The 27958-nt window shown below is 27.9% G+C and overlaps 1 protein-coding gene across 1 annotated transcript; it reads right to left on the bottom strand.

Moving 5' to 3' along the window:
- Window positions 1–10689: 10689 nt before the first annotated feature.
- LOC129984089 (ubiquitin thioesterase OTUB1-like) lies at window positions 10690–27748 on the bottom strand. The gene is made up of 8 exons (XM_056093867.1): window positions 27656–27748; window positions 26454–26506; window positions 23765–23863; window positions 20455–20573; window positions 20211–20295; window positions 19075–19178; window positions 17146–17236; window positions 10690–14025 (listed from the first exon to the last, which is right to left on the bottom strand). The coding sequence occupies exons 1-8, from the start codon at window positions 27696–27698 to the stop codon at window positions 13831–13833; spliced, it is 789 nt and encodes a 262-aa protein (XP_055949842.1). The 5' UTR covers window positions 27699–27748; the 3' UTR covers window positions 10690–13830.
- Window positions 27749–27958: the final 210 nt, after the last annotated feature.

Here is a 27958-nt window from a genome sequence, read left to right as displayed (position 1 = left end):
ATCCAGATCTTCTGCTCTGTGAACCACCTTCAACAACATATATTCCTAAGCCACAAATATTTTAAATTAAAAGAGTTGCATTCCAATCAACTAGTTCAGTCACTAAAACCGATTGATTTATGAAAATTTGAATACCACTATTTAATAAAAATGAACGATTTTTGACTACTTCATCGACAGTCTCTATGAAGATACGCAATGGACAACTACGTTTCCAGTATTTCAAAATTTTTTATTGCTTCTAAACTTATAATTAATTTAATTTGATCTTTCAAATTAATAATTTAATCTAAAAAAGTTCCGACTTTATTTTGCTCTAAAATGTCATCAAGCAATGAAATGCTTTTGTCCGAATGGTATCATAAATAATTTTAGTATGTCCTTTTCTGTACAAATTTTATTGTGCAAGTTTATTAAATGGATTGACTTTGTTGCACCTGGTTTCAAATATTTAAAAAAACTGAAATTTTATTATGTTTAGTTCAAACATTTAGTAGGATTAAATATATTATTACAAATCGATCATTTGAAAAAAGATTAGAAAAATAGAGAAAAAAATAGAAATCTTTTGCTCTGCCGTTCTTATTTGTATTTCATAAGTCGGAATGCTCTTCTCCTGAGTCAATTATTTTCACCATTTTAATAATTTGTGCCTATCATCGAGCGGCTCCTCGAATGCAGACCACGGAATTTGGTAACAGATGACGAAATTTCAATAACGGAGTAAAACTCTATGGGATTTTTGATGATGTCATGCGCTTCAATGAGAACTCTTTTGAGATTTACAGAAACAAAGTGTTTCCCTTTCTCTTAATAAAACTTTTAAGAAGTAAAATGATCAGACATCTAAATTGAGAGGAACTTTCTTCTTTTCTTTTATTTCTGACTCTGATTTTTTTTTACATGTTGTCACTTTCAAAAAAGTGAAAGTACTTCAATACACGACAGGATAAGACAATGTTTCAGGCCTGCTTTTACAAGTTCAGTCTCTGTTTAACAAACTCTTCTACAATAGGCGATTAAGTTCTTGGGAGCCCTCTGAAAGAATCGAACATATGAACTATGTACATCTCAACTTCTTAAATATAATGTTTTAAAATTAATTTTCCATAATTCAATTCATAATAATCATTTTTCTTATCAATAATTTCATTTTATTATGTCTCTGTCTGTCAGTTATTTTATCTTAATTACCCAGTTGAAGAATTTAATTGATCTTTTTTGATAATTAATATACTTTGAAATCGGTAGAATAAATTTATGAAATTTATATCTTTTATTCGCATATACAAATATCTATAATAAATGTTACCTAATTATCCATTGTTTAAATGAAAAGATTTTTCTTTGCAAAATCAGGCCACGGTGGCCTGGTAGTAAGGTTTCGGCTTCGGAACCGGCGAGTTTCAGGTACGAGATCCGATCCTGCCGAAGAACCGTCTGGTGCACGCTAAATCCATCGTAGTCAAACGTCCTTCCACTGGTGTGTGTGGAAGTTTGGAGAGAGGATTGCCAGCTCAGGTGTTGTCCTCGTCATCTGACCACGGTTCAAAATGACGAGGTGCTTCCCAAAATAGCCCTATTGTTGCTTTAAAAAATACGGGACATTAATATAACTAAACTAAGCCTAACAAAATTAATTTAGGTACAGTTGTGAATAAATAGTATTATTTTCAACGACTTATTAAAATAGAAATGATAATTAATTTGATATTAAATACTGAAACAAGATAAAGCAAAAATGCGAAAGACGAGAATTGGAAGACTTAAATAAGCAGTGTCCGACAGTTTAAGTCATAATGGATAAATAAACACAAATACATTTTTATAAAGTGAATCAAATAAAAAAAAATATTAACCTAAAATTAATTATTAGCCTATTAAAAATGTGTTCAAATGACGAGCTTCTCTTATTAAAAGTAGAGGCCTACAAAATATCCAAATAATGATACTGAAGAAGCAAATATACAGATCATTCACGCACAGTTCTACTGGAAAGATGAAACAGCAGGAACTGAAATTGCAGGTTAATTTAATCGATCAAAAATTTAAACATTAAACCATCTGCCAATGTGGGCTTTGCTTTTTCTGTCCATTAATGAGCACTCTCCTAAATTAAACATCAGCGATATCCGATTTCGCACTCCAAAAATGTTCATCGATTGAAAAACCATTCATTAGGATAATTCACTGTGTCAACTGTGCGGGACACTATTTGTGAAAGAATGACAGCTTGCACCTCGGGACGAAATTCGCATCGACTTCCGCCGACGCTCTTTTGAAATTCTTATAGGATTATTTGCAACTCTTTCTGGGGGCGCTTGCTTCCTGCCAACAGAAACAGTTTCCAACAACTGGATGCCATGAAACAAAAAACAAAACAAAAAAACTTATTAGTTTTTGCTTTTTAACTCCTTTGTTTCCGCCGGCGATTCGAATAATCTAATTAGAAGAGCACTTCTTTGCAATCAATCTCTTAATTGGGGGGATCATCTGATTAGTTATTAGATAAGAACTGAATAAAATATTTCATATTTACTATGGACATAGAACTATATAAAATATAGACTAACTATAAGAAAGTGATAGACATAGTTAAAATAAAATGGAGAAGTATTTTATGTTTACTATACGATCCTTATTGTATTCATCTGATTTATTCAAAGAAAAATGTTCAGAATTTTGAAATATTCAGTTTGTATCAATTACATACAGTTTTTGTCTTTTCACTATTTACCTACGAATGCGCAGTTCTTTATTACTATTATTGCCCGAAATCATTAATAGATTGAATTAACAATATTTTGTTTTAAAAAGTGTTTTTCTATTTCAGTGAAACTTTCCCTCACTTTTTGTAAATTATTATGATGTCGTCGAAATGCTTGCTTTGAAATGAATTGTGAATAAGCTATGAAAACTTTGAAAATGCGAGCTTATTGAGTTACTGCAATTATTAAGTTTTCTGCTATGTCTTGTGCGTTATTTGCATTCCTTTTATTCGAAATCAAATCCCGTAGCAAACCAATTTCCTGGATTAGGTTCTTATCTCCACCTTTATTATAAAACTTTACAAAGTTTTTGGAACATTTTTCTAATTTATGCTTTTTTAACGCTTTTATATCCGTGATGAATTTGAAATCTATTTCCTACCTGTACAGTAACAATATCAATAACAGTATTAAAAAAGTAACATCTAAATTCCTTCGGGTTTTCTATAACTTCATCTTCTGCTATTTCAAAATATATTCTTTTTTTTTTTTTCGAATTTATTTTACAGGAAAATATTCTGAACTATTCAAATTATGTGCTATTACTTTTGCTTCTTCTAAAAATGTGTTAAGTTTTTGGATTGCAGTTTTAATTTTATTGACTGAATTAACTTAAATCAATCAAGAGCAATCGTTTTTGTCAGAAATAGTTTATTATAGGGTTAATTTTGGATAATATTGCAAACTATTAACATAAAATAAATGCATTTCATGTATTAAACCCAATAGACTTTTAGCTTCGGATGCCGCTGTATTATCGTTATTTGCATCAATAAATTCTTCTAGTGCATTACAAGTTATTCAAACTGAGTACACTCTGTTTTAACCGAATCTATTTTGGCCTTCTTTTGGAAAAAAGTGTACAACAAAAGCATAATGCCGAATCTGGCATTTTTGAGTCAATTAACCAGCTGCGAAGCTAAGTTTCACCATTTGGCATTTTTTTAGTACATAGTAGAAAATGATCCAGACCTTCACTGTCATCATTCGGCATTTTAGCAAAAACTCTATTGTCTTGTACATAACATACATTAATTAACACATAACATTCTAAACTTATCAGTTATAAAACTTGGTCATAAATCTTGTTCACTTATATTCACTTGATCAGATTTGTTATTATCGTTTTTTTGGCTATTTTTTAATTTGATCATATTTGTATAAATACATGATTCTTCAAAAAAATGAATTTCACAGTTTCTACAATTTTATTGCAAGATTTCTTAATTTCTGCCGACGTTTCTTCTCCAGTTGATCATTGCCAGAATTGATGAGCTTTTGAAATTTAGTTTCTCTTCCTTTTTCTTTCCTACTAAATTTCTTTTATGATACTCGGGGGGGGGGGCGTATAACCTTGGCAGGGGAATGATTAGATTTAACAATGTTAAACATTTTATATTATGAACTATCAAAATACTATATTCAATCAAACTTAATAGGTGAGATAAATGATAGTAAATCTTTTTACCTTATGTTTATAATGTGTTTCACACTTGCATTACACTGTATTTCATCTGTAAACTTCGTGTTTTTCCAAAATTGTCGATTTTTTCCTCTCTTCTATTATTATTCAGAACATTATTTTAGTTCTTGCTCATGCTGGACTCCCTTAATCGCGAGCCCCCTGTGCACAGCATCCGCCGCACATCCCAGATGGCCGGCCCTACTTGAAAACGACGGAAGTTCTAATATTCTTCAAGGTGCCGCTTTCAAAGTTAACATTTTTTCTTTCTTTCTTTCTGAATTAAAAGGGATTTATTAGAATAAATGCATCATGTGCTTTTTCGTGCTTTCTTTTACGTCGAGAGTATATTCGACATTCAGTTTTTTCGTAGAATTATATATTGAAGAAGCATTATTCACTCTCAAGAAAATGAACTAATCACGAAAACTTTTAATGGTTATTTTAGATATAGTTATTTCATTTTATTAAATATTATTTTAACTATGTTATCATTATGCCATGTTAGGTTTTTATAAATTACTTTTGCACTGTTCAATCCATTCATTTTTGTTGTATTTGAAATATTTTATAAATATTAAAAAGATCCAGAAGGTTAAAAATTTTGTTAAATCCGAATTAAATTCAAAGTAATTAAAAACATACTCCTTGTTAAAATCCAATTGATTATTTCAGTGTTTATGCTACAAGCATGTGCTTCGATCTATATACTAAAATCTAGAATGAAATATAGCCATATTTTTTTCTAGAATTAGATCTCGGTGAGGATCGATCCATCTCAAGACTCTCATAAAAAAAATAGACTCAAATATTGACAGTTTTTGATGGTCATTAAAAGAAACCATTTTTTGCAAATATCCTAGCAAATCTTGAATAATGAATGAGAAATTAGGGGTCAGTATCTGAATAAAAAAATGAAGAGGGTGAAGAATTTTACTGGGCCAATTGATTTGCTTGAACTAAATGTAAAATTAATTATTATGAATTACCTTGAAGCTAAATTAGAGAAACTCTGCTTGCCTCACCGATCAATACATTTCTGCAATTTAATAAAGACCATCTTATGCACATTAATACTGTAACGAAACTTGTTCTAACTTGGCGCAGATTGAGTGGCTCAGTGATAGAATGCTATGAATTAAACGCATAGTTCGCATCCAACTGCAGGCAAGTTGCGTGAAAATTGTTTTGCTATAGATTTACTTTATATTGTTTCCCGTTTGGCATAAAATGTTATTATAATTTCTATATATTTCTAAATCTGGAAGCTTCCAGTGATTTCGTTTTGTGGATAAAAACAGATGCAAGGTTTAGTTCCCTGAATAAAGTCTCGAGTCGAGATTAGTGGGTGTTATCTTTGAGTTTAGTTAACATATAGCTTATCTACGCGACAATACTAACAACAATTTACAAAAATGTAACGCAAAAAAAATGTGGACAAAAAAAAATATTTTTCAATTAAAAATGTATAGATTGGCAACCACGTTTATGATTCAAGCCAATCGAGAGGATTGTGATTTAAAACAGGTTAAACATTCCTTTCGGCAACTGTCTTTGCAAATAGAATAGGCACTATGAAGGTTAATGCAAAATCATTGTTTAACACTTATAATTTAAGTCAACTTGTTTTTTGTCTACCATTTATACGAAATTCGTATACTATGGAAATGCATGGAATATCATATCAGTTCATCGGAACCAGTTATACGCAATGATAAAGATCCGCAGGGGTTTTACAAGTGCTCATGGGTAAATTTTCAAAAAATGAATATTGCGAGGTGGTATACTGAATGTGATCGCAAGGTGAAAGCAGCAACATTCTCCGTCATCCTTCATGACAGACCACTCGAAATGATTTGACCTGTTTAAGGGTGACAAGTAATGTAAATAGCCGACTTCCACCCGACAGATTCTCAAAATGTCACGTTAGGAAAACTCCGAGTCGAATTTGGTGCTCAGTAATGTCTAAAATGATGTAGCCTCTTGGCTGTTCCTAAAGACGAACTACTATGGGGTGAACCGGAGTTTAACCCCCTTCTTCGCCAAGTTGTGATAACGCATCAAAGTTGGCTTTATTATACACTATGATTGGACATCTGCTCCCTTGCTTTTAAACATTTCGCAAGACGGTTGTTGGCGATTTTTAAAAATTGTGCCAAGCAGGGGGTTAAACTCTGGTCGCACTCTACTATGTTGCGTGCAATAATTTTCTGAAGATTCATTTCTTCTAAAAAAAAAAATTCTAAACAAACATCAGTTAGGTAATTTACTTAATTCTCTATGGGTAAAACAGGCTGATGTTGAAAGGGCCATCAAAGGTTTTCAGACACGTGGAATAATCCTTTTTGATTCTGATGTAATCTACATAACGCTTATTTTTTGAGAAGTTAAACACTATGGTTACTGTTGGCCCACTTGCAATAAACAATGAGGGAACTCAATAACGGAATCTGGTTCTGCAGCAAGCAATAATGTGGCTCAAGTTGATACTGCTATTTCAAGTGCAGCTAAACAAAACATTTGTGAAACAACCACAAAGCTTTTGAATATAGTACGGGAGATAAATATCTCCCATACCAAATGTGAGCAAAATAAAGACACTGGAGAAACAGTCCCAAAATGTTATCATCATTTTAAAAGTAAAGAAGTTAGAAAAGGGGAAAACAAAACAAGCTAGAAAAAGGAAAGAAATAGACTCTCAATATTCGTCCTCATCAGATCTCGCAAGAATATAAATATTCGAGAAATGAACGATGACTATTAGAAAGAAAACGAATGCTTAGGATTAGGGATTGCAATACCGGTATACCGGGATACCGAATACCGGTATTTTGAGCCATTTGTGCAATTTTGTAATACCGGTATTCACAAGTTTAAATACCGGTTTTTCGGTATTTACTAGAAATTTTTAAAATTGTCTCCACTCTATGTTCAGGGATCGCCAACATAGCAAAATAGTATGCGTTTTTGTTTTTATGTCTCCCTAACGGGCGAAATTAATTGGCCAATTAATGGCTTACTTAATTGCTTAAATTTAAATTAGCGAAACACGGATTTTCCCTGAAAGAAGATATTGTATCCATAACGACTGATGGAGCAACAGTTATGAAAAAAGTTGGAAAGTTGATTGGTGCAAATCAGCAATTGTGCTATGCTCATGAAATTCAATTAGGAGTAATAGATGTATTATACCAAAAAAATAAAGAATAGAAGAATCCAAATACTGTGGATATAGAAACTTCGGATTCCAACTTTGAAGAGAGTGAGAGTGAGAGTGATATTGACAATGAAGATAATGAAAATGTAATTGTTGAAGAAGATATCGCTAATGAGCATGAAATATTAATTCATCAAGAATTGCTTCCTATAATTTATAAAGTTCGAAAAATTGTTAAGATATTTAAATGTTCCCCTATAAAAAAGGACGTATTACTAAAAATTATACTAACTGAAAATAAAACAGAATATATGTTAATATCAGATTCTAAAACACGTTGGAGCAGTTTACTCCTAATGATGGAACGATTTTTGAAACTGAGAAATCCAATCCAAAAAGCAATAATCGACTTAAACCTGTAAATTAATTTTTCAGATAGTGAATTCGACTTAATATCCAGAACTGTATCAGCTCTACTTCCATTAAAACTGACTATTGAGGTATTATGTCGGAGAAATGATAATTTATTAACAGCTAATGCAACAATAAATTTCGTATTGCAGTCACTGAAAGAACAGCACACGCCACTATCTGAAGAATTATATATTACATTGAAAAATCGCACAGAAGAAAGGCATACCGAAATAGAAAATGTCTTATGGTATTTCCATAATTATAATGATTTTAAAAATGAAAATGAAAAAGAAGAAAAGAAAATAACCCATTCAAATCTGATTAAGTTTATAGTAAATTTTCTCAAAATTTTTTTACCCACAAACCTAGCCACATTCAAAAGAATTCGGTTCAGTTATCGAAGATTATGATGACACTAATGTCGATAGTGAAAGGAATCGTCTCTTGAACAAAAGTTAGAATTAACAATAAATAAAAAAAAATTCAACGAATCAAAATACAATACAAAAATCATCTATATCCAAAACCATGAGACGAGAAATCGATTTATTTGAACATGAGAGATTTAGAGGTAAATACTTGGGAAAAGTATATCGCGAATTGCTAACAGTTCCATCTACTAGCTTAGATGCCGAAAGAGCGTTTTCGACAGCTGGTCATTTTTACACAAAATTACTTTTCTAGCTTAATGACAGTACAATGGATGCATTATGTTTTTTTAGATCACATTTCAAAAATTTGTAATAGTACCACAGACTGAATAGTGATATTTACACTTTTTTGTGATTTAAATAAATAAGATGCTCCTTTACTTTTTTGTGATTCTTTATATACTGTCATAATTTATGGGTTACAAATTATTTTTTGCGATATTTATACTTTCTAATAAAACTGGCAAATAAAACAAAGTAACACCTGTGTTTGTTTCTTTTTCTAAAATTTCTAATACCGGTATTAAAACCGGTATCCCGGTATTAAGATCTAAAAAATACCGAATACCGGTATTGAAATTTTGGTCCGGTATTGCAATCCCTACTTAGGATGCAGTGAAAATTACAATGAGACGAAACAAAACAAAACAAAAAATAGATTGAATCCAGCGTGCATCTTGTTTGGATTGGTGCTATAAAAGATGTTCATGGTTTGAAGGAGCATACGATAATTCTGAGAAGAAATTAAATGGCAAGAAATTATTGCAAAACAATTTTAATTCATAGTATATAAAACATTTTCATAAATAATGTTTAAATCTGTTAGGTTATTAAGCTTTCAAGAAGCAAATTTAATTTTCATATTTATATATTAAAAGTTCAAATATACTTTTATAAATTTAATATACATACTATTATTTCAATTTTTTATTATGATCCATTTCTTCCATTCATACAGTCCATTTCACCTGAAGTAGTCTGGATAAAATGGACCACATAGTTATAATTTAAAAAACTTATAAAAGAAATTCCTATACAGATATAAATTTCTGAAACAGGCCTTTACATTAATAAACAAAAACATCATATATCCTATGCGTGTATAATGTGAAAAGTAGAACATATGTAAATGTATGGCTTTTAGAGCTCGAAGAAAAAACAAAACCAATCTTGCCTCCAATTACACCACATAAATTGAGACACATAATAATTTGAATTACCCATTTGCTGGGGCAGCGTTATGACTCTACGGTCAAAATTAATATTCCACGCAGCTCAGAAGTTAAAGCTACAGTGAAGTCGGAGTTCGAGAGATTAGAAAATCACTTTCAGATAGCAGATTATTCAGAAATAATTACATATCAATTTTAAAGACATGGGTATGTCTTCTGAGACATTTGGAGAAATTTCTCTCACATATTGATTATTATTATTACAATAAGCTGTATTCTTTTAAAAAAATCTACCTGAAACAGTAGGTTTTTTTCATGTTCTCAATTAAAAAAAACATTACATCAATTTGCAATATTTTGATTGCAACTCATTCCAGGTGGAAAGACAGCATCATGGATTTCAGAAAGCAATCACAGTAATTATTTCTTGAAATAACACAACCATTTCATGTTGAGTCCAAAGCTGGATTATTAAATAGCCAATGTAGGGAACTGTCCAGGGTCTTGAGCCCTTGAGTTTTCTTAGTGATATTTTGAAACTTCTGAGTTTTTTTAATATTTTTATTTGTTATAAATCCCATGCAATTAAACTTATTTATATAAAAATCAACTATTGTTTAAATTTATAGAACTTCAGAAAATCATTTCCTTATTAACACATATATTTTAAAAACTGTGGAGCTTTATATTTTTAGAAAATGCCTGATCCTTTTATTGAATATTATTTAGAATGCATTAAGAAATGTTTATTTATTTATTAATATTTTGCTTAAAATAGTAAAAAAATGCAACTTTTAAATTTCAGTTGTGCATTTTTTTTTATATCCAAGATTCTGAAATCACATCTTTTGAAGGTGATCTGCAATTAACCTTTTTACCATTTCAGTTTATTAAAATTTGCTACAAAATATATAAAACATGTATGAAAAATACATGCATGAAAAATTAAAATTCATATTTATAAAAATGTTTGGTTTTGGATATTTTAAAAGGAAAAGGTGATCTGCCATTTGCTTTGTCTTAAAAGACTTAACCTGGTATTATTTCACCCATTAACAGAGAGGAAGTCCAATATTATAAATAACTTTCAGTGAGCAGAGGGCTTTCAAATAATTAATTTCTTTTTAAATTATTTGTTTAGATAATCAAATGATTAATCGGAATATTAACAGGATTAAAACACGTTTTTCAAAAAAACAATATTTATAATATTTAAAAAGACAATAGAATGATTTATTTACACAATTAAAGAGGGCTTTTCTTATAAAGCACTCCTAAATCATAATTGTCAGTGTCAGCAAAACTGCACGCATTTTATATATAAAACTTTGAGGTAACAAACAAAAACACTCATTTCAAATACACTTTTATGGCCCAAATTTGAAAGGATGCCTTTTATACATAAATTTAGGACTTGCTAAAATTACTTGCATTCAGAGAACAGTTTATATCTTGATTTTGTATTGACTTTTATAGAGACAAAGAGAATAAAAATGTTGACAGAACATCAATAATGATGAGCTTAATTTATTACAATGTTAGAGAACATGCACCACAATTTATATAATATCTTACAATGTACTTAAAAAACACTCATGTTAGAACAGTTACTTTGAATCTAAAATTCAAAAATACAGCCAGTATTCAAAACTCAATAATTTTACAAACAACATTGTTAGTCCAAAACAAACTCAAACAAAAGCATAAAGTGACAGATTTTTAGAAACGACAATTTCTTCATATCATTTAAGTTATAGTCATAAAAATAAAAGGACTGAAAGGAAACGCACCACATTTGAATAAAAAAATTTCCACAAACCAAACTATAGTGATTAACATATGTTTATATGAAACTCGAAAAGGCCACAATCTGAAAATTAACTTTCACTAACAAAATATTTATATGAAAATGTTGACTGCTTAGTGAAGCAAGTTAAGGCAACTCAAGACCCTGTATACAATTACAACTATTTATTTACAATTGTAAACAGGGTCATAATTATCTTATTCATCATCAAAACAAGATCACGCATTATCTTAATCATAACATAAAATGAGAAATAAATTTGATATTATTAGCTAGTTGACTTCTTTTTTCCCTACAAATGATTTTCCCAGGTTTTTAAAGAAATTTCCCTTACTTTTTTCATATGCATCTAATATTCTTAGAACAATGCCACTTTATTTTCTTTAATTATTGCATAATATGTTCCTCAACTGTATGCAAAAAATTGTTCTACTCTTTTAACTAAAATCAATGTAAGATAAAATTTAATGCTCAGAAAAAAAATTTGCGCTTATTCAATTGCAGGTAAACTTCAATTACAAGAACACTTCCTTTTTTCACCCCTTCTTGCAAATTTATTAACCAACACTAGAAGATGCATGCCTATCTAAATCAACTTTTAGCCAACCTGTAGCTTCTCATCTATCCATCAACATACAAAACTAAACAAAATTTTATTAACAGAAAAAAAAATTTATTTATAAAAAAAAAATGAAATCACTGCAACAAAATAAAAACAAAAACATTCAGTGATATAATATTGTATTAACTTTTAGTAAACTATAGTAAAATAATCATCTGCAATTTGGCTGATACTTAACCCATAACTTACAAAACAAAGTAAGAATTGGATCTTATCAATTTTTTTATTACATAAAAAAAAAATTGTTTTCGATGTATAAATTTAAAAAAAAATCTTGAATGAATTTTGTAAATTTTTATGCAATCAGTTTCATATATATCAAAAAGTTTAGCCCTTTTCTTTTTTAAAATTTGGGAAAAGAAAGATGTGTAAATATAATTTATCAAACAAATTAACTTCTTGTGCTTAGTATTACTTTAAAATTATAGATCATTTTATCAAATGCAAGGGAATTTTAAACAAATACAAAAGAAAAATTACTAAAAGAAAATATTAGCAATAATGTCCATTCCGTGTTGACAACAATCCTGGAAACACATGTTGCATAAATAGGTTTCATATATCAAATGTTATTAGATATAATTTGCAAGATGGATTTATTATTGATAAAATATTACTTTTATAAAAAGTAATTAAATTATTTATTTATTGTGAAGAAAATTACTTTTTTTTTAAGCATGAGACTATTTGTGCGGATATTAAATTTTCATAAAAGTGCACTGAAAATCTGTCCAAAGCTAAAAATATGGAAATAAATATTCTTATGGTTCAACATTTTCTTTCTCTTGGACTAAAAATGAATATTGCATATAAAAAATTTAGATTTTTTTTCATGATTGAGAAAAAAGGGTAAACTTAAAATTGAGAACAAATGTTTTAAGACTTTACACGCTTTTAAAACTTAATTTCACACAAATATTAAAGGAGAAGATAAATAAAGAAAATACAAATATTCTAAAGAAAAGCAATATCTTTATGTGGAATTCTTTTTCTTTGTTTGCTTTCTAATAAAAAAAAACATCTTATCCTTATGTAAAAGCAAACTAAAATTCTAAATTTGTACTTGTCTATACTTTCAGAAGTATAAATTTAAGACAATTTGGCAAGTTTCAAATGATGTAAGATGCTAATTAAGAGAATTTTTAATAAGTTAAGTGGCGTTAACATTAAACCAGTTATAAGATTCCAGTAAGATCACACATGTGCAGAAAGAAGATTGGACATGCTATTGTCCACTCTTTTAGAACAAATGCTTGTTGTGACAGAACACGTACTTGCTGCTGCACAGCCTTTGTACATGTGTAATCTTACTGAAATCTTTAACTGGCTAATGCAAATTCATATTTACCACCATATAGAAAGAATAATTTAAAATTCTATTCAGTGGCTGTTTTAAATATAACAAACTAGATAATGTTTGTTTATCATTAATACATTTTTTTAATGATAAATGATGCATTGAAAAAGCTGAAAATTCTCTTTCTAGTTTATTTTTAATTGAATATTTTTTAACAAATGAGTAACGTTATTTCCTTCAATATATCATGAAATTCTATCTTTGGATACAGTATCTTTTATTTCTCATGGAAGAATTGTCTTTATTTCTTTCTCTATAATAAAGATAACAGTTTCTCTGGCCCTTTTTATTCTTCACTTAATTATTAACTAAATTCATAAACAATTGATTTCATTTATGCATCATAAACAAACTTTTGAAAATGATTTTCACAGCTAGCAATGATTTTTGGCAAATTTACAAAATAAATTTTGAAAATAATAATTTTTTTATCTCGATAAGTAGAAAAGAGACAACGGATGGAACATAAAAGTCAACTATAATTTTAGAAAAAGAAAAATTTAGCTTCCAGATACATTTAAGGCAACCATTTAGAAATGCTAAGTGGATTCATTTTTAATTGTACATAAATATGAACACATTAACAGAAGGAATGCATCACATATCTTATGTTCAGTTCATCATGCTCATCCTACTGAAATTAGTATAAAATATCATAATGTCCTGGACGATACAATAGATGAATTCTAGGTGTCTTGTCTTCTGGGAAATCATGATTATTGACTTGTCCTCCCTCCCCACGGTCCATATATTGGACACGTACTCCAACACCCAAAGCTAATGTCAATGCTATCACATGAATATGGTCACTCTCTTTGTACATGGGTTCCACTTCCTGAAAAGAAATAATAATGATAAATAATTTAATATTTAAAAATTAAGTTTACTTTGAAAACACATCTTCTTGCAAATTTAAACTATTATTTATTTTCATTTTTCTTAGATACACATATCATAAATATCCTGATGGTAAATTTCAGAAATTACAATTTGCTAAATTTTTTTCCCCCTCAAGATACTAAAAAATATTAACATGCTGTTTCAAGATTAATTTGCATTGTATTTTTGCATCTTTTTTTTAAAGACTGTATTATCACTCTTTTTATAAATAAAGTTAATTAAATATTTATTGATAAATAAAAACATAAATTCATATTATGAAAAATTAAATTATTTCTTAATTCAAATATTCATAATTAAATGCAATGATTTTTCTGCCAATCAGTTAAGCATAGTTCCTTTCTAATATTAACATAAAATATATATGTAACTTCCAAGAGACCTATCTTAAAAATTGTACTAATTTCTTGCAGAGTTGGCAAAGACTTCTATTTCTACAAATTATTCAATGTTCATTAAATTCAGTTTTCAATTTAATGCAGTTAATTCAAGTTATATTGTTCCAGCTCTTTAAAGATGCAGATTATTCTGAGGGCATTTAAAAAGTCTTAAACAAATTCCATAAAAAAGTTTTCTCTTAATTAGTCAAGTTAATAAATTTTTATATACCGACTGAATTTTTTTAATAGGATCAGTTTTATAGAATAGTCTTTAAAAGAAATCACATCTTGAAATGGAAACTAAAAATTTTGAAGTCTGCAATAATCAAATTAACATTCTCTATTATTTCATGATGAAATAATTTAAAATACATCAGCATTTAAAATCTGGGTTGTCACCAGAGATTAACGTCAGAATCTTTGAAAACTTCCTATAAACTAAAATTCAGTGAACCCAAACAGTCTCGACAAAAAATATGTTGGGAAGAAATTGATATTCTCTAAGGAATTTTTATTCCATGAATAAATTTCCTTGTCTAAAAAATACTGACATTTCTGCTACTATTATAAAGAATTTCGTATATTTTATTCATAAGAATAGATGTGTCATTAATTTTTATAGAATAAGAATTATTCTATCACATAAAAACTTTTCCTAAGGACATTTATAGCTCAGCAAGTCTTTAAAAAAAAGTATCTAAATGGTCTAAAATAGGTTTTTTTTTATTGTAAGTCAAAGAAGATTATTTAACAACAAAGCTCTTTAAATATATATAAGAATAAAAATCAAATGTGGTATTATCATCCAAAATAAACAAGTATAAACAAATACTATTGACATAACTGGTTTAACTTATACCATAAAAGATTATAAGCATAATGTTTGCATATGAATATTAGACAAAAATTACAAAATCTTTTTATTTTTTTAGCTAATGAAATAATTTTAAAAATTTGATTTAAAGCAATTTTTTCTCTCCATATAGATGGTATAGTAAGTCACTACACCTTTGTCCTGTTGTATTTGACAAATGGGGCTGACAGATAAACTGCTAAGGAGGAAAAATAAAAATAGGAAACATTGTATGCAGCCTAAACAGAGCTAAGCTCTTATTTTCAAATAAAATAAATAGAGAAAGAAGTACTTTCCTGTTTCTTAATTAAAATTGTGTTTTTGAAAAGGAATCTGATTTTGCTTAGCTCTGCTATAAAGATTAATGGGATAAATCAATTCAATAGATAATCAAGCAATTTCCACTGATTTTTTCTAAATTATTAGACTTAAATATAAAAATAAGTAAAATCATAAAAACCTAAAATATAATTTTTATTTAAATCTCCATAGATATTTAATCTAGTCTTATTATAAAATAGTTACTTTTAGCAACCAGTTGATTCACTGGGAATATTGGTTACATTGAATATCAATTAAATTTCACACATGATACTCATAAATCACTTAACATCCTAAGCATCAAAACTGAGACAGGCATTAAAGTGTAATTATTTAAATAGTTTCATAGGCGCTCTGTTTATTGTGCACATGAACATTCTTGATGAAATCAAATCCTATAATATCATAGTATCCTTTAAAAAAATTAGTCTGAATGATCTATTCCATAATCACTGCCTTTTGCTGGAATGCAATTTCACTTTCAGAATCCTCACATAAATTATAAGAAAAATCTTCTTTCACATTTTTGAACAATGGAAGAAAATCATATGATTAAATATTCAATGGAAAAAGGAAAACAGAATTTTCTTACAGTGAAATTTTAAGTTGAAAAATACACAAATATATTTCTTAATTAATTTCCTGTTTTTTTTTTTAAATCTAAAATTGATTCTAATATTTTATTCTAAAATTTTCTCTTATTAACTGATAAAAATCCAACTTTTTTTATTCACTTATTAACAATACATGCTTTAAAAATTCCTTTCCTTGTTTTCCCCTGCCACAAGTGAAGGGATCTCTGGTGCTTACGCAGATGTTTTCAAAGATATCTATGATTTGCTTTTCTAAGTCAGCATGTCAACAAATTCCCTATCAGTATCTTGTAATAAATACTAAAGTAAAAAAATTTTGCTCGTGATGTGAGCAGATTTTTGAAAATCAATTTTTCTTCCTTGTACAAATTATGCCTCCCAGGATGAAATGAAATTAAAATGTAAAAAGTTTCTTCTTTCCGGCCATTCATCTGAAAAACTGTGTTTATATATGTACATTAAAAATTGCCAAAATTTGAGGAACAATTGTGCATTAATGAAATTAGTATCCTGAAAGGTACAGTTTTTTAAATTTAAAATAATGTATAAATCAGTGTTGGTCAATAATATTTTCTATAATTGTATTTAACTATATGTATAGATTAACATTTTTTGTGCAATAATGCGATATGTTGTTATGGAAAACCTCATAAAATTTTAATAAAAAGCTAAAAAAGAAAAAAAGTGCTCCTAGGTGAGTGTAGTGAGCTCCTAGGTAAAAGTGCTATTTCCGCTCATCAAAGTATATTTGTGATAAATTTGGTTTTGCTAAAATGAAAGTAGTTACAGTAGGACAGAAAATTAAATGATCTGTCCTAGAAAATGTTGAAAGACACACTCATTCTCCTTTATTAGTAATAGAGATGAATTAAGACAAATTATGTTTAAAGAACAAAAAGTTTATTCACCTGATGACAAAACTCTTTGACTGAGCGACCTCCTTCAATGAAATTGCTAAAGAAAGCTTCCTCTTTCTGTAGATACCCTGAAGTAATCAACCTATAAAGAAAAAAAAATAGTCTAGACAGAAACCTAGAAGAATATTTAAATATATATCATGAAAAATCCTATTAAAATTCAAAATATTTTTAATATAAGATTCATCATAAGTAAAAACAAATATTCTGAAAAATATAACATTAAAAATAATTGCCCCAAAATATTTTTCATAAAATATTTATTTTTTAATCATGATACTAATCTTTTAATGATAACAAAAAAAAGCATTACAACATAAAATGACTTTTTTTTATTTATTCAATTTTGCCAATTCATGTAGATGGGCATCAATTTCTACAAATTTTTCAGCTATCAGTTTCATGGTGCTAATCTTTAAAAAATAAGGCACAACATTTTTGTACGGCCTAACATACACATTTTAAGCAATTTCACTTTCAGTGAACATATTTGAAAATACTTCCAACATATCATTGAATGCATTAAAGGATGCATGTGATGCAAAAAGTTTTAATGCCCATAAAAATTCAGATTTAAATGATTGTTCTTGAACCAAAAAGTTTGAAATCGATTTATTTTTTACTTGACATATCACCTTCTACTTCATTCTTTTAGATACAAACTCTAATTTTGACTATTTAAAACTGACATGCAATTTTGTTTCACTTTTTTTTTTTTTTTTGCATGACTATTAATTGCCTATTTTTCCATATTACTTAGGCTTATTATTTTTTTACAAAGTGAGAAGAATGCAACAAATGGATTTTTCAGGACTTCTCAAACCCTTTCAACAATATAAGGATTTTTTTTTTTTTTCATCGGCCCAATTTGTAATAAATACAGATTTTGAACAGTTTATAGTTTTAAAATCCTCTAATCTACTGTGAATAAGCTCACAATTTCTGCACAATTTTCATCTGTCCAATTCGTAATAAATACAGATTTTGAACAGTTTATAGTTTTAAAATCCTCTAATCTACTTTGAATAAGCTCACAATTTCTCACATCATAAACAAACCATTCAGTAAACTCACGTGTGAGTGACTAAATACCACTACGATGTGTCCATAAATTGAATGCTGCTATTCAAACCAGAAAAACGTATTCTCATCTTTCGCACAGTTATAGAAGTCTCACGCATGCTCATTAGCTACAGTTTCTGGAATCTTATTGAAAAAGAACTGTCTCACAAATCAAAACTGGACTGATATATACAGAAAAAAAAGGGGAAAGAGTAGAAAAGGTGCGAGTTTCCACATTACACAATCACAATTGCTGTTGTTCCATTTTTGAGGCGATAACTATGATCTTTTATTCTAGCAGTCTTTAGAGATCGGTATTTTTTAGATGGGGGGGGGGGAACTATTTTTTGGGTTTTTATCAAAATTTTTAAATCTCCCCCCCCCCTTTTTTTTCAGCCCATTTTTTAGTTCCTTATGTTTTTTCAGTTTTTCCTTTTTTTCTCCTGGCACAGCAACTCTGTTTTAATTAAAAAGCTATATACATGCATTTAAATCATAAAAAATTCATAATTAGTGCACAAAATAAACAATAAAGGTTTATTTTATTTATATTTATGATGAATGCTAAGTTTTAAATTTAATTGTTTTTAATACTATGCAGCAATATACTACATATAATTATTATTTTAAATGAATTTTCATGAATACCATTAAATTTGTAGTAATATCAAAGTTGTTTATTAAAGTACTGGTTATAAGTATTCACATTTATATGCTATTTCACAGTCTCTTATAGATGTATAAATGATGCTTTATTATATAATCAACGTGCAATATATTTAAAATCTATTAAATACGAAATAAATTTTTATGACAGGAAATAAAAGACATAAAATGAGATGCAAAACTGAAAACAACCTCATGTAAACAACTATATAATCAGAGCTCCCTTGATCATTGAAGATCGCAAGCAAATCTTCTACTGCCATCCCTTGCTCTATTTTCCCCAGAACATCCATGAACTGCAAGAATAAATAATTATTTTTATCATTACAATATTGAATAATAGTTACTATAAAATAAATAAACATTTAAAACAAAGTTTAATTGCTCAGAATATAGCAATCAGATCATTTCAAATCATGACATTTATTGTCTCTCAAGAACAGTTTTTGGCCTCTCTTCTCTAAAATTCAAAATGTTTTCTTTACCATTATGCTGATTAATGATCTCAACTTATGGATCTATACTATATTTATAAGAATTATCATATTTGAGTGAATCATCAAGTGTAGTTCAATATATATCAGCATTTTGAAAATAACAAGAATAAGTAATGTAGCAAATATTGTTATGCAGTAATTAGCCAACATTTGACTTTTTCTTCAAAATTTTATGCCATGAGATTGTTTTACTTACAAAAATCTATCCTTGTAGCATTACAAAATAAGCCTTTATTAATAAGAATGAATCAGTCAGATATGTGTGTCATATTCTGCTAAAAAATTGTTAACAATCTTATTTATGGTTACAGACTTGTTTAACTATATATGATTTAAATGAAAATACCAAATGCTAAATAGTTATTTTAAACACAAAGAAAAAAAATCTTCCAATTACCCGAGTTCTTTGAAATTGTGTATTTTAGTCTCCTATGACTGATTTTCACTATTATTATTTTTTCCCCTGATTAAATAGCTAGAATTTGCTTAAATATAAAAATTCAATTTTCAAAACATTCAGAAACATTAAACAGCACTGAAAAGCATTAAAGTTACAAAAAAATATGCATATAGAAAATTTTACTTTCATGCCACTACTTAATATTATAATAACTAAATATGTAATCATTTCATATTATTTCTCAAATCTTTTAAAAATAAAATGCTTTACAATTTTAAAATTTGTCTGAAGCCACTTCAGCTTTTTAATTGAACGAAATAAAATGTTATCAAAATTAAAGTTTCAAAATTCTAATTAACAAATTTCCAAATAAATGCTAATTAATTTAGTCATGGTTCATGTACATAAATAAAATGATATAGTTAACTTACTGTGTCATGGAAGTCTTCTATTGTAAACTGAGAGAAACCTAGTGCAACTAAATCATCTTTGGTTCTAGAGGCTATTTCTTTAAACCTTGAAATAATAATAACATTTCTAATTAAGGTAGCCACAGGAATTCATAATTATTAACAGCAAAAAATGGGATATAAAAATCAAATATGATAAAAATGTATTTCAAATCATCACTTTAATTGACTTCAAAACAATATCAAATTATCTATTTTTATTAACCTTTTATACTCTTGCTTATCAGTAAGTAAACTTTCTAGGTAGGCAAAGGTGAAAGCTCTGAAAAAACAGTTGCCATCAGGTCGCATTTTTCGAACGTAACTATATTTGTTCCTTAGGTCCTGTATAAAAGAGAATAGAGAAGTGCAATTTATTTATGCACCTTATTTGGCAAAATACAGGTGTGTTAAAAGTCTTCATCTGATTTCATAAAGGTATAGCTACACAACAGTGTTATGTTAATAATTTGTACACTATTGGGATGATCAAATTTTATTTCACTACCACTAGACCTCACAATTATATCTGGAAAGTTTATTAAGCTTTGTAACTTTTATCAATCTTTGGTAATTGATGAATTGAATATATATGAGCAAAAGATTTGACCCCTCCCCATAATCATAATGACTTCCTTTTCCTGATTTAAATTATTATAATTTGGGGTGTTAAGAACTATTTGGTGAATCACCTTGAATAGTAATTGTGGACAACTCAAATCACAGCTGCCAAAAGTGAAGAAAGGTCAGATAATCATCAAGCAATTTGGGAGAAATTATATGAGTATCAAGTAGATATGTATTTTCTTTTTAGAAATAGAATTTTGAAATCATATGTAGACTTTTGATACACCTAGAAAATAAAATCACTATTATAAAAGAAAGAAATTATGCAGTATAAGCATGGAAATGTAGTTTCACAAATTAATAAATAAAAACACTATTAGCTATCTTGATAAGAAGAACCACATTAAAAGAGCACTTATCATGTTTTCAATTGAAGAAAAAGATAAATTCAATATTAAAGCAAATAAAATCATCAGACAAAGTAAATATATTCAATAAAACTTTAACACCTCCTTAATCCATGCAATCACCTGTGTGTATGAGCACTGGATATAGATGGCATACACTTGATCACCTGTGCGTATGAGCACCAGCAATAGAGAGCATTTACATGATGATCCGGGAGTACAAGCACAGGCTGTAACCAACGTCATTGCGATACTGCTTGATCACTGACCAGCTATGATCATTGTTTGGTTTGTTCTTAATTTGTTTTACTCCCCCCCCCAAAAAAAAAAAAAAACATGCATTGGTTTAGAAGCAATCAGGACAAGAATCATGCTCCAATCTTTTTCAAGCAATCAGTGACTAATATTCAACCACTGTGCAATGTGCATTTCCATTTACCTGCATTAAGTTAATACCACTAAAAGTATATTTTGAGCATACATAATATATTCTGTACATTCAAACAAGTTTCTTCTGTGTGTTCTATTCAGGAGTGAAGGATTTGCCAAAAAATTATAATATAATAAGAAATCTTACTTGAAGCATTACAAGAAATTGGATAATAGCAATAAATTTTTCAAGGTTCATAACATTTAGTTGAAAATTTTATTTGGTGCTTTGTTTGTTTTATTAAACCTTTTTGCATCCCCCTAGTCAGACTGTTGCAGTGAAGGTCACAAAAAGTTCTATTCTCTAATGGATTGATTGATTCAGAAAACGATTCAGATATTGAAAATCAAAATAATTTTACACTATGCAAAAAGAGTAGTGATTCTGAATCAGAAGCAGAGAAGATTGAAGCAAATGACAGTCACTGTGAAAAATGGACATCAAAAAAATTTGTCCCTAAAATACTTAAGTTTGTGCCAGGAGATTCAGGAATTAAAGGAAACAGATCAATCAAAATATTAGAATACTTTCAGCTTTTCATCACTGAAGAGATTGTAGAATTAACTGCAAGTGAAATAAATTAATATTGGTCTCAATAACAACATAAACAAGTTAGAAGGAACAGTACTAGCAGAACTATACTTTTTTTTTTTTTTTTTTTTTTGCTATGTCATTTTCAATGATATGCAACAAAAAGTTCACATTAATAGAGTTTTGGAGTAAAGTCAAACTTCTGCATAGCAATATTTATGTAGAAGTAATGACCAAAGACCACTATTTCAAATTATTATAGATGCTATGTTTCCCCAATGATGTTGGTTCTACAAATGATCGTTTGTACAAAAAAATTGAATGTCACTGATATATTACGAAAAGAAATTAGTCAAGCATTTCAAAAGAAATAGTTTTGATGTAAAATCTTTTATTCTCAACAATTGTCAGCCAGGATTAGTTCAAAATTTAATTGTTTATGATGGATTATCTACCTTGGTCCATAGTGATAATCAGGATATTGGAATATCTGGAACAATAATTGAAGCCCTTATGAAGCCTTATCTAGGAAAGGGTTATACACTATATGTGGACAATTGATATTCGAATTCAGCTTTATTTAATTTTCTATATAATAATTGCACAAATGCATGTGGGATGGTTAGAAAAAGGAATGCCAAAAATTGATGAATAGTCAAAAAGAGGAGAGGCAGCGTTTCAATCATCCAATAATTTATTAGTCACAAAGTGGATGGTTAAAAAAGAAGTATATACGGTGTCTACCATGCATATGCAAGAATTTAAAACAATAATCAGGCCTAGAGGAGAAAGAGTTATACAGAAATCTGTATACGTATTGAATTATAATAACTCAATGGGTGCAGCAAATAAAGCAAACATGGTTATCAGCACGGTGAATCCCACACTCAAATCCTTAAAATGGTACCACAATTTTTTTTTCATTTGTTGGACATTTGCATGTGTAATGCTAATTGCCTTTATCCATGACAAAGAAATAATATCAATGGCAAAATTTAACTAGGAAAATACTCGGAAAGTATCACCAAAATATAAGTCATCATCATCTTCGAACAAGAAATAATTATCCACTAAGATCAACAAAAATACATTTTCATTTGATTTATAAATTAGCAGAAAAAACGTAAGAAGTAGACGGTGAGTCGTTTACAGTGCAAATGACAAACGACATGAATCTAATTATGGATGTAACGGCAGTAACGTGGATTTGTGTGTAGATTCATGCTTTACAATTTATCATTGTGAATTAAATTACTTGAAACTTTAATTTGAAATATTAATTGCCCTAAACTGTATTTTTATTTATAATAATTGCAAAGTTGACAAACATGTCATTATGTAACATTTAATGAAGAGTACAATGAGGAAAATGATAAAGTAGCATTGAAAGACTTAAGTAAGGACACCAGTTTACCGATGCACAGTATGCACACTTTGCAGAGCAGTGCTTTGTTTAATGGCATTACTCCGGCAGCCCGTTTGGTGGCGTTACTCCAATGGAGCAGACTGCCATAACGAAATTATTAAGAGAAATACTTAATTTTTCTTTAAAGTTACTAGCATATGTATAATAATTAAATAGAAAGAAAGGCTTAATTTACATTGACTTTTTGCTGATAGACGAGATCATCTTCTGCATATTCTTTTTGTAATAATGCTAAGTCACATTTCGGTCCAATAAGAGGGTTTGTTTCAGCAATCTGAAAAATAATAAAAAGCATTTTAAAGAGATGTCAAAGATAAATCTGATAATTAAATATTGTATAGTATAATATTTTGATAATTTTAAAACATTTACAAAATTTTATAAATGTTTGTAAACATTTCTAGAATTTACATTTAAAGTTATTCTCAAATGAGCATTTTTTAAAAAAATTTCTTTGGTGAACAACTAACATATATAGTACTCTTTTTAATGCAGTTTTAAAATTAGTTATCACAGCAACATAGGATGATATTAATAAGCACTGAGTACACAAGGAAACATTTCAAGTTTAAACCATGGGGGAGAGTTGGGAGGAATGGGACAGCTGCATTTATGTCTAAATAAAAGATCAAAATCTTTCTCTATTATATAGAGCAGTTATATCTCCTTGCTTGAATTTAATTATTATATCAGCTATAATATTATTTGTGTTTAAAATAGAAAACTTGATTTTTATTATTTTTACAAATTCTTATTTTTCCAATGATTTTCTTCAGTCTTATTATTTGTAAAATAAAAATATTTTAAATGTACAATAAATTCAAAGATATAGTATTTATAAACTAACAGTCAAATTAAGCTTAAATGTAGTATACATTATATGACTTTATATTATGCTTTATATGATATGCATATTTTTACTTAATATGATATGCATTTTTAAATAAAAATTCTGCAGTGGGAAGAATGAGACATGCTCAATTACATTTCAATACCTTTTCTAAATAGCTAAATATGCTAATGATTAAAGTTTTTAATTTTTCTTAATATTGTTGAATAAAATTAGTTGTTGGGGTGTTACAATGCAATAGTAAGATGATTTTAAATAAATTAGTAGCATTATGGATGTTATATAATATAAAATAATAATATACAATAATAAAAAAGCTGAGGTTCCATTAACTAAAACAAAAAGCATAAGGTAAAATTTCACTCGTTTTCAAAAATTTGCTTAAGAGCACCAATGTCTCTAAACATGTCTCATTATTCTTTATTTTTGCTAATAAATCTATCATATAAAATATAATATATTCTGTAGATTATTCTATATCATTTCTCACAAAAAAAAATAATTTTCTACCTAAAATCACTTTATTACTTAATTTCAGTTAATTAAAATTCTGCTGTAAATATAATAAAGTAATAAACAATATAATAAATATTAAGTAAGGAAAAAAAATGGAGCTAAGTTATGAAAGTTATTACTGAAGTTTTTTTCACTCTAAATTAAAAAGAATAACTAATTTTATATTTTTTTTAAAATAAAGATGCCACGAATATGGAAGAAAAAGTATCCAGAAAGAAAAAAATAATAACATATTGCAGTCAGTGAAAATGAGTGTAAGATAAAATAAAAGTTTTCAAAATGTGACAGCACCAATGAAGATTTCAAAATCAGCTCTTGTTTGTTATGTCCAAAACCATAAATCATTGAAGGAAAAAGATATAAAAATGCAATATTAGTTGATTTTAATTTTCTCTAACCTCGTCTCATTCCTCCCTCATATTAGTCCCATGCCTCCTCCATTTAAGGGTGGTAAAGGTGAAAAATGTCACAATTTTTAACAATGTAACTAAAAGTTAATTGTGGGTATTTTGCTATTTTTGTATTTTTCTCACAGAAATTAAAGAACATACTGTTAGAATTTTTATAAACTGTACTCTTGGAAAGTCTAAACAAGTGAATTAAAAAAAAGTTTGTGAATTACATGTAAAGTTAATTACATGTGAAAATATGTATTCTTTTTTTTATCAGGGAAGGGAGGGATCTTAATAAATTAATATTTTCATTGAGTTTTCTACTCAGCATAATTCAAATATACAGAAGAATGCAGCTTTCATAAAAGAATTTGCTTAATATCTAATATTACATTAATATTCTTGATACAGTTAAATAATTGAACGTTACTTCTAATCATTGTAAGTTCATTCACAGACATTTCAAAATTTTTTAAAGAATTAAAAATAATTACCAATTTAGTAACAATATTTTGATATCATCATACAAGACTGCATGAATAATTAATAAATTGTGTGTGATAATTAAATAATATCATGCATAAGACTTTTCATTGTTTATAATAATGACTGATCTGATAAAAAAAATAGCAATATATATATGTCTGTTTCACACAGATTCTTTTACACTCAAAATATCTGATTCAATAGCATTAATATCTGAAAATTAGCTTTTCAATTAAAAGCTGTTTTTATCAAATTTTTAAACTCTTATGAATATTTTATCTAAGAAATTTTAAGAAAATATGCATTTAAACATAGATTATCTGTTTTTAAACTAAAGAGAAAAAATAGGAAAAGCTAGTTCGACAACTTAGTTAATAACACAAATTTTTTTTTTTTTTCTTTTGTAAATCCTCTAAAATATTAAAAAGGCTGTATTGTCATATAATTATAAATAATTTAAGGTGAAATATAACAAATTCATAGAAACAGAATTTAAATATAGCACAGGTGCAACAACATCTAAAATTACTAGATCATATAAAAAAGTAGAGAAAAATAAGTGTATCACAAAACGAGAAAAAATAAATGCACAGCAATTTCAGTATACAAAACTAATATACTTCTCGTTCAATTTCTCTTTCCTGAGCCATAATAGCTTCATCCTGGTTAACATCTGCAAAATAAAATAGATTCATTACATTTTTTCTAATCATAAAGAGCTTATTAATGATTCTAGTATTAATTATATAAATGGAATGAAAAAGCTGTTATAGCACATCTGAATACAAATAGAAAAGAAAGTTTTTGGAAAAACAGATAATTAATTAATATGACAGTTGCTAATGCAAGACTACACTGAAATTTTAACAGTGTTCATATTGCAAAATAAAATACTAAGATTTTGAAAACAGGACTTATTTGAATCAAGTGGATACTAAGAAATAAAAAGAATTATTATTTTATTAAGAATATTTTACAAATTTTTCACAGAAAATAAATTTTACTTAATTACTGAATAAATTTCGTGTTAAAAACTGACATTAAAAATGTTTTTTAAGATCAGTTCTTGGTCTAAACACTATCACTCCAAAGTAAAACGTTTTTTGTAAGTTCCCCAACCCTTAAAACATTTTTTATGCACATTTATTGTAAAAGAAATTCATGGAATGTTCCCTGCATTTACTTTAATTCTTTTTTTACTTATACATTTTACATTTACATTAACAATTGATTATAATTTTTGAAAAATTATTAATCATATTAAAAGAAATGATTTCAGAACGGTGCACTATAATTGTTTTAATTCTTAGAGTGCTTATATTTTTAACTTAATAAAAATATTTTCATTACGATCATTTAGCGCTTCATGCACGCTTCTTACGTCATTTTACAAAATAACCATAAATGACCTGCAAAAAAATTTACAATAAAACTTTTTTTTAGGCAAAGCTATCATTTTACCTGATCCATAACGCTTATTAATATTGCGAATAATTAAGAAATGAATTTTCAAAAAGGTACAATATCTATAAAAAGAAGCATCAAGGAATAAATTAGTTGTATTAAACACTTTCTGTATCAATAATATTATAATTGGACACATTTTTCAAAGACTTTATTTTTACTAATACATAAATGACATCGAAATTTCCAAACAGGGAATGATATATATATTTATTTTTATCTGGAACACTTTTAAACACAAGAAAAACAATCATCAAGACTGTAACAAACTGTCTACTTCAAAGAAATAAAACACGATTTTCACATTCGCACTAAACAAAAAAAGAAAAGAAATATATTTTATATTTATTTTAAATACCTTTAGTAAACTTAACCGAAACACAGTCGCTTTCTTCTTCCATGTTCAAGAAATTGTTGATATCGGTTGTTTGTTGATCAATCGTAATGCCACTTTCAGAAGCGAAAGCTTAGTTGCGTTATCATGGATTATTACCATTTATACATATGTGCATATATATCTTCTCAATAGTTGAAGAGAACCAGAATCTTTTTTTCAACTCTTAATTACTAGAACTAATAGGAATTTTTTTTTCGGTCTATTGGTAAATCCCAAATTTTAAGTATTTAAAGATATTTAAATAACATAAATTATTTTTTGCAG

This window comes from Argiope bruennichi, chromosome 9 (assembly GCF_947563725.1).
Source record: "Argiope bruennichi chromosome 9, qqArgBrue1.1, whole genome shotgun sequence".
Lineage (NCBI taxonomy): Eukaryota > Metazoa > Arthropoda > Arachnida > Araneae > Araneidae > Argiope > Argiope bruennichi.
This window is presented reverse-complemented; position numbering and strand designations above follow the sequence as displayed.

What these genes read in the sequence shown, in the direction of transcription:
- LOC129984089 (XM_056093867.1), bottom strand. Translation starts at nt 27,698, where the DNA reads ATGGAAGAAGAAAGCGACTGTGTTTCGGTTAAGTTTACTAAAG. An exon ending in AAAGAGAAATTGAACGAGAA is followed by an intron (nt 23,864 to 26,453) that starts GTATATTAGTTT and finishes ATTATTTTTCAG; the next exon opens with ATTGCTGAAACAAACCCTCT. An exon ending in TCTATCAGCAAAAAGTCAAT is followed by an intron (nt 20,574 to 23,764) that starts GTAAATTAAGCC and finishes TCTTTTATACAG; the next exon opens with GACCTAAGGAACAAATATAG.